Raw genomic sequence first — 13304 nt, 5'->3', positions numbered from 1 at the left:
GATGGAGCACTTTTTATTTTTAGTAACAATATCTCTCACGCTGGGATGGAAGAATCTTAAACCAATTAAACACATTAGAAGATAAGTGTGTGTGGGTTTGGTTCAAGATCTCCATTTTCTTCACTCTGGGGTATGTCCTAGTACCAGCCTTTCTATCCAAGATGACAGAAATAGTGTGATAAGCTGCTAACTAGGTAAGCAGTACAGCTGCTGCTTTGTCAGGTATTCCCTTGCCAAAAAAATCACTTGTGATGGGTTTTGCCTCTTTTTTTTTATTCCATTACAGTTAAGTTTTATAAATGATCTCAATTTTGACTTAGGAAATTTTTTTCAGATGCCTTTTTTTTTTTAACGTTTATTTTTTTAAAAGAATGAATCTCTTGAATGTGAAGTGTGTTTTCCAATAGAAGAGTTGGGGGGGGCGTGCACGTGCACTTTTAAGATTTGATGATTTGTTCTTCCCTTTTAATGGTGCTTAGTTACTGGGAAAAAACTTGCAACTGGTTAGAGTATTCTGATCTCTTAAAATATGTCTGGATCCACATATTTTAACTCTGTGTATACACTCTGAATAGCATTGATTTCATTTTTTTATTTGCAGAAGTTGGAAAAGCATGTCCTGAGCCTCCACATGCATCTTTCTAGACCAGAAAGCCTTTGACTACACTGACACTAAACCTTTATTCATTTGATATGGAATTTGCATGGGTTAGAAATGTCCAGATTGTTTAAATACAAGATATTTTCTCAGAACTGTGGCATGCGTTGCTGACCTGCATGCTCTCATCAGCACGGATATAGCCTTGAGCTTTTTATTTGTTCTTCATCTTTAATTTGATAGTCAGAATACAAAGCACGGGGCAGGCTGTCCTGCATGGATTTACTCTTACAATGAAACGTCAATACAGAATAAAGACTCATAGCACTTTATAGAAGTCTAACACCCCAAATGTTAACATATTTAGCATTGTTCAGCATGGCAACGTAACTTTTATCATCTCTCTTAGACTGGACTGAGATATAAATCCTTACAGGGAGGAGCAACAGAGGTCAGTAGTCTACAGAAGTGTTTTCTCTCACCACAACTAGTAGGTCACTATCACTCTGTAACTATGTATTTCGAGTAAGGATAATAGTTAAGCTGTGAGGCTACATTACTCTTTGAAGGGCACTTCTAATGTAACACTTTTGAAAATGGTAAATGTGATTTCAGAGTACTCCAAAAATTGATAAGGGAAGAGGGACAGGAAGGTAAGGCAAGGCAAGGCATGGCAAGGAAGAAGGAAGATAGTCCATTAGAGTACTGGTATAGTACTTCGGAGACTGGGTCAGTTCCTGTGCAATGCTGGGTTTGCTGTTCTGGTTAGTGTTTCCTCTCCAGTTCAGAGGAACTTGTCTACTGCTCAGTGTGGCACTACACAGCCTATGGCCAGACCTGTGAGCTCATAACTCCCACTGATATTGATAGTGAACAAATAGCAAGTAAATACTTCTGAATGGGATCATTTTTTAAAGGTAATATAGGTTTTTGATAATCAAGTGCCTAATTTACTGAATTACAGCACAGCTAATAGTCAAGAGTGTTTACATGCAGGGTGTTGTGAAGATAAATGAATTTGTTGGCGAGATGCTCAGATTGTCTCATTTGTTATTTTTCCCTCATACATGGCATTTGATAGATTGCATGCTGCTTTCTATGCAAATAGCTTCATCCTGGCTAGTTTGTATGTTTGTCTGTGGGAAGATATATCTAAAAATGGTGGATTTTTTTTTGGACATTTTAAATTATGGTTGAGGCGGTTCCATCCTGCGGATTGCCTTGGCTGGGGACTTTGAGTTTTCCAGCCAGCACCACATGAAGTGCCCAGCCCTGCTGCAGGTTCTTCTTGCCATGCCGCTGCTCATTTTCTCTCCCTGACTTGCCTGCCTACAGCCTCTATCTCCCTTGGTTTGGGAGAGATCTCCACTTTCCAGCTTTCTGCTGGAATATGGAGGTGGCATATGGGGCCCTCTGAGGATGATGCTTTCTGGCTTCTCCTTTCACTCCTGCCTTAATCCCAGAACAAGTAGTAGATATTATGTGGTTTAGAACAAGTCCAGAAGGACAGGAGCAGTCTGCCCTATGCTTCCTCTTCCTGCTCTCCAAATTGTTGCTAAGTTTTGGAAGCCATAAGGCCACACATGTGTAAGCAGACGCTGTGCATGCATTCCCACCTTTCTCCTCCCCCTTGCCCTTCCAGTGGGACACAGAAAGGCTGGCCAGCCTTCAGGAAGGGAAAAGCTCCTTGCATCTGTGCTGAAGCAGCCTTCATCCCTTCCCTCCTCCACACACATCATTTTAAAACCAATGGTACCCTGTAATGCAAAATTTGCTAAAGCATCTGTTTCTTCCCTGGAGCTCTGGAAAAATTTGATCAATGTGACGAGTTTGTGTGAGTCTGCCTGGAAATATGCGTATGTTAGAGGATGAATTCAACATGCGTGTCTCTGACAGCTCCTATTTATACCTACGTCAAGGTCCATATTGTCCCTCTTGTGTTACTCCACCTCTCCAGTCAGTTCCTTGAGCAGTTGGTCTCTCCCCTTCTCCCAGATAGTTTCCAGTCTCTTGTCTAGGAAGCCCTGAGTACAAAGAGTGCACTACCATAAACCAGCAAAAGGAAACACCTGGAAAGGCATTGGTTTGCACGGCTTTATCTCAGAGATCCTGCTGTATTCAGGCAGCTTGTGTTTATGCCGGTGACTCCTTGGAGCCACCCTGAGGAGCCGTGGAACAGGAGGTTGCTGCAGAACCTTGGGCTTACTGACAGCTGTATCCCTGTTCAAAATGGCATCGGGCAGGTGTGCAGGCTCCTTGTTCTGATGGGTTGGTGTCTGAGTTATTTTACGGGAGAGATGTTTCAAAGGGTTGCTTAATATCATTATTAAGTGTCCCTTTGAAAAACATGAGTGTTTTGTACTTGCCTATAACTAATTCACTGATCTGGGCTTTTTGAAAGCTGGCAAAGCCTCACTTGCTGAGAGTGAAAAGAGAGGATCTCTCTTTGCTTAGCACTCAGCAGCTGAAGAATTCCCATGAGTGGCAGTTACCAGGTCAACAGCAATAGAACAACCCTTGATATTAATATTTTGTAAACTAGGAAAACAAGCTCTATCGGGTGTTATTCTTTTTCTAATGTTATATAGGAAGCACTTCTTTTTTCTAGCATTTTTCAAATGCTGGAGAACAGCAATTGTTTGTGTAGAATTATCTGTTATTGTTAGCAATGTTCTTGCTTCTCTGCAGCACAGTGACATTGCCTTTATCTTTTAGAAGCAATGGAAAATGATAAATGAGGTTAACAAGCTTCAGTCTAAAGTGAAAACTAAATCTCTAGCTATACAACTCTTGTTGCATTCATTCTGGTCAAGAGTTGGTTTGTTCATTTATTTTCTGGGAAAAAGCATCTCTTTTCCTTGGCCTCCTGACGATCGGAAAACATGATTGAAACTCAGTTGGAGTAGCCTGTTTCGGGGCTTAGGAAAGAAAAGTAGGCGCAGCATTTAGGGATGTAGATAGCTTATTTTCCTTAATCGCTTCCCAATCAGAAATTGGATGAACCTTCGGGATGCAGAAACAGGGAAAATCCTCTGGCAAGGAACAGAAGATCTATCTGTACCTGGAGTGGAGCATGAAGGTACTGTGTGGCCTTTCTGTGCATTTTGGGGCTGGGTGGTGACGTATATCTGGGTCACCAGAGCTGTGAGCATACCCCTGCTGTGAAGGATGGATGTCCTGGCTGTGACTTCACACCCTCAGAGGCTTCCATCACAGTAACCTGGGGACATGTGGAGAAGGGTGGGAGTGGATCAGTGGCTGGCAAAGGGGACAGTTAAACAGTGCTAAGCAGGGAGCTCAGCTGGGTAAGGAATAAGCGTCCAACCTTTGCTAGGTTGAGTGTTGGTTCCAAAATGAAAAGTACAAAAAAATACTGACTTTTCTCGTTATAAAGACAGGGTTTAGTCAAGGTAGAGGTCAAATGGAGAACCAGCAGGGAAGAAGCATACACAGTTATTAACTTGCTTGGCCACAACTGTCCTAATATTCTCCTGCACTAAATTTGACCTCTGCTTCAAAATGGCATACATGGCACGTGCGCTCTGCTCTTCTGTCCCTCTACCATTGCTAGGAAGGCCTGTTGCCCTTCCACTTCTGTCCTGGCTGAGTAGCAGAGGACTTCACTGTCCCTTACTCTTCACCATTTGTGACAAAGCACTGTGATAGGTCACATCCCTTGCCAAGACCTTTGTTTTGGCTCTGTGAAGAATCTGACCTCACTGAATAAATTTTGAATGCTTTTCTATTCTATGAGTACCACAGCTGATCTTCAGTAAGTGGAGTGAATTTGATCATTTAATTATGCTGGTGACATTGATGTATTTTTGGTTAAACATCAAGCACTGAGTTCTGCCTGCCACTACTAGGACTTACCTCTCCCATAAACTGGAAAATTTGTTGTGTCTGAAGGAGGCAACCAGCGTATAAAGATCCTCCTCGGCCCAGAGAGCCTACAGAAGATCAGTGGCAAAACACTATGAGTCCAGTAGACATCTAGTAATATACCTGGTTTCAAAGCCAGCTAAAGGCAGAAGAGAAACAAGTTGCCTTCTCCTCATTTGGTCCCCAGTCAATATTCATCTGCTTTATGGCAAAAGTTCATTAATAGGGCCAGTAGTAGGTTGTCTCAGCTTAAGAGGGGCCTGATGCCAGGAATAGAGGATGCAGGTCAGAGCTAGAGGAAAGCAAAGCTGTGACTCAGTGATTACTAAGAGCATTTTCCAAGCTTTGTCTCCTTCAGCCTTGCTAACTTGTACTCCCATTCTCATACCAGTGCTAACGGCAAACAGTTCGGCCAATAGGTCTTAACAGATATTTACTCATGTCTATCATACAAGATACCTATATTAAAGAAAAACATTCCAGCACCTTCATATACAACTGTAGAAAAGCAATTGAAATACAACTTTCAAAAGAAATGTGGTAATTCATCAGTTTAATACTGTATTTCTTAAACTGTGGGTTAGTGATGCTTCACCTTCTCCTGTAACAGGAGACCTAGGAGAAATGAGGAATCAGGCTTTAGAAACCAGAGGAAATCAGCTAAAATATTTCCAATCTTCCCAGATTTTGTGCTTTAAAAGCTTCTCCTTGGACACATGGCTAGTCTTTGAATCCTCATCACTCTGTCTTAGCAGACTGTTGCGCTGCCGTGGTTCGATGCACACTGCAGAAAGGTGTGCTTTGGGGAGAGTGGACAACTGGAGCTGTGTCTCAGGAGGGCTTGTTGTGTTGCCCCGTTTCCCTCCTGCCATCTTTCTCACTTTGGCAAATCATATCACCTCATTGTGTCTCAGATTTTCCTCACATATAAAACAGGAACCCTCACCTCCATCCGAGGAACTTGGGGAATTAATTAAAGCCTATTCTGGCATGAGATTAATGCCCATTGTACAAGGAATTGTTAAGCCCTTATCTGGTGTGCAGTTCAGTTATCCATTTAGAAGATGGATGACTGCAAACTAGAACAGGTGCAGAGAAGAGCTATTAGGAGAAGTCACTGAAAAGATTACGGGAGGATGGTCTTCCTTAGGAGAAGAGAGGCAAAAAGCCATTCTTATATGGCTTAGCAGGAAAAGAAGGCTGAGATGGATAGATTATTCTCAATAAATAGGCTAAGAAAGGGGAGAGGTGTCCAACAAAGGACGATAATCTGACTATGAATTAAAAGGTGTGGGAAAATGTGATTCTGGTACAGTCCTGCAACAGGAGCAGTGAGGGCAAACAGTCAGAATAATTGTTTTAAAATGAAGGCCATGTGTGTGTCAAAGTCATTATATAGTACTTGTGTGTTTGTGTATGTGTTCAGGGCAAATCACAGTCTAAATATAGCAAACAAAGAATCAAATAAATAGCAGAGTGAATAAAATGTATTTCCTTTAAATAGGGCTTCTATTTGCTTTTTAAGCAGGACTTCTATTTGATTTAAGTACAGGTTTCTCTAAAAAAATGACCTCCTAAGTTTCAAATCATGATACTGTATTACTACCTAAACTTACTATTACCAGTTAGATTAAGTAAAAAGAATATTAATGTGGTATTGGATTGCTGCCAAAGTCTTACCATTAAACTGCTGAAAGTAGTAAAAAACACTGCCCAAACACCTGAAACTGGAATTAGCCATCTAAACCAGCTTTTGACAGCAGGAGCTTTTCCATGTCCTCAGTCAGCTCAATTCAGTGACAGCGCATTCAGAACTGGGAGGCAATCTGGGAGATGCAAATCCATAAAGTTTGGTTTCTTCTGATATACAAGCAAATCTTGGAGTAAGCTGCTGAGGTCTAACACTCATAGAATCCCCAGTGTTGTTCCCATCACCGCAGCCAGCTTTCATTCAGGAAATGCAAATAATCTTTTAATTATCTAAGAAAAGATGTAATTTGAATTATAAAATAAGTTTGGCTAAGATAGCTTGCTTTCTTACATGTCCCAAATATTTAAGGTTGTTTAATGAAACTGTATGAAAACATAATGATACGGATATTTTAATTGAATTTCAGTTTCTAACTAAACGCAGTTGGACCCAAAATGACTTGCTTTGTAAATAAGAAATGTGTCATTCATCACTTTCTAATCTAATCAGAATTAAGTGACTAAATGTACGTTAGCTATATAAGTGCTTAAATGAATCTGCAGGTATATCCTCAAGTTAACAAAAAGGAGTAGTAAATTTAGGACAAAGTCTATGCCTACCTGCATTTCAGCGTGTTTTAAAATGGAGCTAACTGATGAGAATCAAACTTCTTTCTCTTCTATTTTTTTAATGGAAAAGAAGAGGTATAGAAGTAAAATGAGTTTAAAATAAATAATTTCAATTAAAATATTCTGCTTGATGGTATAAATATGAATTAAAGTCTCTTAGATCAGGGGTTTAAAGACTACACAGTCCTACTTTTATTAAAAGTAACCTTTTATTGTGTAGTTTTACAATATTAAAGCAAACATTCTCAGCAGTCTGTCTTAGGGATGAAAGAAATGTAATTACTAAATTGCAAAATAGTTTTAACAAGTCATTTTACACTTAACTGCAAAGGGATGTTTATTCACAACAGGCTGTAGTCTGTACTTGTGAGGGCAGTAAAGGAAGGTGCCATGCAGAGTTCTAGCTGAAAAAAAAAAGACTAAAAATAATTAGAGAGCTTTTACATTTAAAACTCTTCCCTTACACTTTTAACTGTCTTTTTTACCTTTTTTTAAAAAAAAAAAAAAAAAAAAAAAAAACCACGGGCTGTGTATTTCTCCATGGGATAGGACGGTAGCTTACATTCTGTAACCCTCCAGCTCTCTAGATTGGTTTCGTATCAAGGTCCTACTCCATTAAACTGTTCTACATTAGATGGATTTGCCTGGGTTTTGGTAGACTCTTTTATTAAACAGCAGCCTGCTGTCTGCTCATGGATGTTTTGATACGCTTTCCATTTAGGAACATTTGGCTCATAAAACACATGCCAGCTGCATTCCCTCCCCTCTTTATTTCTAATAAATTTACATGAAACATTTTCTAATACACAGGAAGGATTATGTACAATCACACCACTGAAGTATGATGGGCTTGGGAGATTTTTAGTATATTGACTCCCCCCATGTTCTCCTGATTAGGACCTTTCAGCATATTAATCGGTGCTCCCAAACCATCCCTTCTCTTACTCCTCCACCTCTAAAAAAGCCTTATGAAATATCTACCAGGTACAGTTTGCCACTTGCTGTTGGTGCCTCACCCATTGCAAGAGCCTAGATGCCTTGGATTGCCAAATTACTCTCTCTTAAACTCTCTAGTTTGGTACTGACTTTACTGCCTGTGTGGGTCTCGATGTTTGGGGAACAGAAATTTTGTGTACTTTTACAGGATGACTTCCCAGAGCTATGTGAGATGGCTAAAACAGTGCTGCTGGGCTGAGAAACAGCCGATGGTGGTTTGCTGGGGATGTAGAGTCTGAAAAGGAAGGAGAAGTGAGAAGGGCTAACACGCTTGGTGTACTCAGCAGCCCTTCGGCTGCCTGTGATCTTCAGCACACTTCCTAAAGTAAAAATTGAAGTTGGATCTCATATTTCGACTTGAAGAATTGTGGGGTTTAGTAATAAACAGCTAAGAACCAGGAGTCTGAGAGTTCAGCATTGTATACCTGGTTCTGTCACAAGTTTCATTCCTGGCTCTGGGCAAGGTGTTTGCATCTTGGATTTCACTCCTGAAATGTAAAAACAAAGTCCTTTGTGTTTGCATTTCTCCTGCTACTATGATCTTGTACTAGCACCAATCATTATTTCAAAATACATTATAATAGCACCTGAAGCAGCTGGGTTTGTTTTATTGTGTCCCAATAATGCTTCTTTATCTCTTTTACAGCTCGAGTTCCTAAAAAAATCCTGAAATGCAAAGCAGTGTCTCGGGAGTTAAACTTTTCCTCAGCAGAACAAATGGAAAAATTCCGACTGGAACAGAAAGTTTATTTCAAAGGGCAGTGTCTAGAAGGTACGCATCTGCTCTGTGTGCAGCCCTGCTACAGCGCAGGGAGTGACCCCCAGCGCAGTGGGGATTAGAGAAACTAAAATGGGTTGAATGTGGTGATTTTAATTTTTCAGAGTAGCACTGAAGCACTCATCTTGTCAGGACTAATGGGCCACAGTATTAGGAATAGCATTTCATAAGTGTATTAACACTTCGTTATGTAAGCAAAAAATCTGGGTAATCATGCCTCAGGGCATAAATCCACCGCAGGCTGCCTGAGGCAAGGAAATGGGTTGTTTTAGAGTCACCCATTATGGGCATTCATGCATCTTCCTCAGAAGCACCTAGTGCTGGCCATCGCCAGACTGAAGGCCGGAAGAAAGGAGCCTCTGGTTTACTTTGGTTACAGCAGTGCCACCGTGTTGTCCGTGTGACTCCATAGTTGCACATCTGATCTCCCTCACTGCAGTATTACTCTTAATCTGGGGCGGAGGAGGGGGAGATAAAACATTGAGCTCCTTGTCTTTTGGGCAACCCGCTGTACACTTAGTCTCAACTGAATCCGGGGGATGTCTGCAAGAGGGGGAGTGTGGTTTACCTGGTCCCAATTAGGTGTGATGAAATTTCCACTGAACGCTAAGGAAGCGGGTGACTTTATCATTACCATCAGCTATTTTAGAAAGGGAGTATCTGCTTCAAGAGGAGGGCAGGGTTCAGTGCAGTTTAAGCTGTACAAAGTAATTTAAATGTAAAATGTTGGCAGGGCAGTTTAGGGAGTTCCCCAGCCTGTCAGGTGAAAAGCAAAAGGGCCATTTGTGGATTTTATCTTCTTTCAAATGCCTCTGGATCTTCTTTTTACTTTGCAGAATGGTTCTTTGAATTCGGTTTTGTGATTCCTAACTCCACAAACACTTGGCAGTCCTTGATAGAGGCAGCACCTGAATCACAGATGATGCCAGCTAACGTTTTAACGTGAGTGCCTTGGGCTTATAGAATCTGAGAGCAGGCAAAGAAAAAGCAGTGTGTGGCATTTCCTTGGGGGCCACAGTGGGAATGAAGAGAGGGAGCTGCTACCAACTCTGAATCACCCTCACTACAGTTAGCTGTTGAGAGATAAAAGGGGCTAAGCCAACCTCATTACCTTCTTTCCCATAGGTCCAATTTGCATTAATATAGCAATAAAAGTTTGGAGAAAGTGGAACTGATACTTTATTAGAGTTGCTTAATTTTTGTGAAAGGTGAACCGTGAAAGGATTTTAAAATACTTTGCAGCTTAATACCCCTACATCCGGGGCGGGGGAGGAGGTATTTGGGCCATTTTCAAATGCAGCTATTGATCACAACTCTTGTCCAGGTTGGTTTTCGTGCAATGTATCACCTGTAGACCCTTAGAAACTGCTCTACCATTTGTTTAATCACTGTACCATTTGCCAAGCTTTGTGTCTTTTACATTGGATTATAAACTATACATTTAGTCATATGGAGTTGTATCTGGGGATAAAATATCCTTAATGGGTAGAAAACAGTCATTTTACAGTCACTTGTAATGGCATTCACATACCTTTCTCCAAAACACATCTAGTCCTGGCCACTGTTTGCCCATTGACTTCTGAATAGGTTGGCGATCTCTGAGACTTGTGTCAGAATAACACACGCTGGGCCTTGCACTGAGTGTGGACAGCAAGGCACGAGCTGTGGTGGGATGACAGAAAAGGCTCCTTGAGGGGGACTCCTGGGAAGCTGGAATCACTGACAAAGAGCCACCCTCCCTGCAGCACTAGAGGGGTGCTGGCAAGCACACGAGGAGCATGTTGCCAGCAGAGACAGAAGAGTACAGGAATCCTCCTGCCAGCAAGAGGCAGACAGGGAGCAGCCAGTCTCGCTGCAAGGTCACTGTGTCCTCTGGAAGACCTCCCTCTCCAGCATGTTCCCTGTCTGGAGGAAAGCCAGTCACACAGAGAAGGCATCAGGGTGGGAACTACCATCACTGATTTCTATTCACAGCATGTTTCAAAGGGAGAGCGGACTCAGAAGAGAGCATCAGTGTTGGGAATAGCGCTCCCTGGCATGATCTGCTCAGAACCTCATAGGTGCTACACACGTCCTCGGCTCCCAGAAGTGGTGGCTTTCAGTCAGTACAGGAGGAGCCAGATTTGGGAATCAGAGTAAAGAATTACAATTACAAGTTGGTTTTGACCATCTCAGGAAATCAAGGCATTTTCAGGACTGGGAGTTGCGAGTCCAGTCCTCAAGTGACCTTGAGGATTTTCCAGTGTTCCATTTTTTCCCTGGAGTCTGTCCACTTGTAGTGGTCAGCCCAAATCTCTCCCCTATTCATGGAGGTGTCCTACAGTCATTCTTGAGGCTTTTCAGTAGAATCATCAGCCCAAAGAAATCAGCTTTTTTCAGCTGCCAAGACTTGGAGAGCCCTTCACTTTCTGATATTCCTAAAGACCTCATGTTTGTCTCGGTGTTTCCATAGCAGGAGAAAATTGAGATGTGGTATTTGGTGCTATACAAGGCACTCTGTGCAGAGGATTCCCAGGATGACTGAATATCAGACTGAGAACATTCCCTGACATTTGAGTTCAAGCATTGTCCATGCCACAGCAAAAACCTAATGCTCTTGCCAGGTTCAGCTTTGCCAGTGTTACAGATACCAAGAGCCACAGCGGAGATGGAACTGCTGCTTTGATTTGCAAGAGCCACATTATTTAGACATGGTCAGATCACACTGCTGAGTTGTCCAAGTCTTGTAATGGCCCCAAAGTTCTTACTTTTGTCTACCCAAATCTCAAAGTCAGGAACTTAAATCATCAGAGCTTTCGTCACACCCAAGTCTACATTTCCATTGCAGTTTGTATAAAATATGCTTGTGTGTTTGCATTTAAGCCCTTCTTGAGGGAAAGGACACGTTACATTGGTTGAAGTAGCTTGCTCAGCAGTAGAGGACAGAGATGGGGAATAAAAAAAGAATTCCCATGGGTTTTCACAATTCACCGTAAGAGAGAGGGGTCTGAAGGTGCTGGGACTGCTAGTTTATTTTTAGCAATAGAAGCAAGCAGAAGTTTGCTGCTTGTGAGCACTCTGCAGCCTGCGCGGTACTGAGCCCAGGAAGGGGCGACAAGGGAGGGGTGGGGGGAACTGCTCCCCGTAGGAATGCCACGGGCAGACCCTTCAGCCCTGGTGGCCACGCATCAGGGGACAGTGCTCATCACACGCAGGTCCAAACCAGAGCTCGCGTTGCGGGAGGGGTAAGGTCTCAGCCTAGGCTTGTGAGAGCATTGAGGGAAGCAGTTATTTTCTACTGTTCATGCATTCTTCTAACACCTCTTTTTCTCCTCTTTTCCTTCTGCAGTGGTAATGTTATTATAGAAACCAAATTCTATGATGACGACCTTCTCGTAAGCACTTCCAGAGTGAGACTTTTCTACGTTTGAGATGGGGCTTTTTGGAGCTGTTTTAGTTTTCCTCCATACAGTTCTTGGTGCAGAACCCCCCGACTATCCAGTGGAAGACACTCCTGTAGGCGGTGACCCTGGGGACCAGCTCAACGTGGGTTGTGACCTTTGCCCATCAGTTATTTTGCTTTCTCCTCTGACAAGACCAGACCAAACCCTCAGAGACAGGACCGTCTGCTCAGCGATGCACTGGGGAATAGAGGCTGTCTCTGAACACGGGCAAACGATGGTCATGCAGAACCAATACTGTAAATTATGTTAGTCACATCCTTTGTACTTCTCTGGATGCTGGTATAATCTCCCATTTCCACTGACACCAAACTCTTGATGCATTTCATTTTTGAGGGATTAAGTTAACCTGTTCGTTTTTCTCATGTTGTAGGTTTTTATCCTTTCACTGGATTTCTGTGTAACTGGTCCACGCGTCCTCTTACCCTGAACTTGTAAAATAGACTCTGATATCACCTAATGTAATTAAAACAAATTTATCAATTAAAACATTCCTACCGTCCAAAGAAGGGAAGAAATATTAGTTCTGTGTGTTTTCCTTTCTGTTATAAAACTGCCTCGCAATGGGCACAAACTCCTGTCGCTCACCAGCAGGACAGGGCTTTCCACAGTCCTGCTTCTTCACAGCCCCCATAACCTCGTTCAATTCCTCGTCCTCCAGCTGACAGCGTCAGGAAGGTTTCCTGACTGCTCTGACCCGGGTTTCTCCTCGGCTCCTTTCTGTCCGTTAATCCCTCAGGGCAGTTTGTCCTGTTTGCCCAGTTGGTTTCTTGAGCAGCACTGCATGCTGTTCTGCTTTTCTAAGTTCCTGGGGATGCTCAAACCCCTTCCAGAAAAACCTGTGTTCCCCTGAGCCTACCAGCTCAGAACTGTGGTAGGCTGAGCTCCCTGAGGCTCAGCTGGGCTGTGGTTGCTGATACCAACAATCCCCGTGCGTGTGCAGCTTTAGGGAGTCATGGCCGCAATTTTGCTACGACAGGCTTCTCGAGCCCTGCTGCTGTTTCTCCTGGTTGTGTACAATTAGCTCAAGTACGTGTAAGTCTTGGGAAGGAGGCATCTCCAGCTTCTGCTCTTAAACATCATGGACAGCTTTATGATCACTTGATACCTCGGTCAGCCTGTCCTGTGGCTCGGCTTGAGGTTCTCCAGAGAGTCACAGGGATGTGAAACACATCGTTCCTGATCCTGAATTCAGCCACTGGGTGTATGTGGGAGAGATATAGCATAATTTTTTTTTAGGTGAAGTTGGACCATTAATCTCCATGAGAAGAGCATTATCCGTTGTAGCAGC

The 13304-nt window shown here is 42.7% G+C and overlaps 1 protein-coding gene across 2 annotated transcripts in view; it reads left to right on the top strand.

Moving 5' to 3' along the window:
• PDE6D (phosphodiesterase 6D) overlaps positions 1-12536 on the top strand; it is a 39031-nt gene extending 26495 nt beyond the window's left edge. The window contains exons 1-5 of one of the 2 annotated variants that reach the window (XM_054834821.1): positions 200-2812; positions 3589-3677; positions 8442-8567; positions 9410-9515; positions 11902-12536. In XM_054834821.1, the coding sequence (XP_054690796.1) occupies positions 3596-3677; positions 8442-8567; positions 9410-9515; positions 11902-11983 (396 nt within the window). In that variant the 5' untranslated portion in view covers positions 200-2812; positions 3589-3595 and the 3' untranslated portion in view covers positions 11984-12536. Of the gene's footprint in view, positions 1-199; positions 2813-3588; positions 3678-8441; positions 8568-9409; positions 9516-11901 lie in introns of those variants that run through there. The other variant, XM_054834820.1, reaches the window with a different exon arrangement.
• The last annotated feature ends 768 nt before the right edge of the window (positions 12537-13304 follow it).

The sequence above is a fragment of the Grus americana genome, chromosome 9 (genome assembly GCF_028858705.1).
Source record: "Grus americana isolate bGruAme1 chromosome 9, bGruAme1.mat, whole genome shotgun sequence".
Classification (NCBI taxonomy): domain Eukaryota; kingdom Metazoa; phylum Chordata; class Aves; order Gruiformes; family Gruidae; genus Grus; species Grus americana.
Note: the sequence above shows the minus strand (reverse complement) of the source record. Positions and strands in the feature narration are given on the sequence as shown.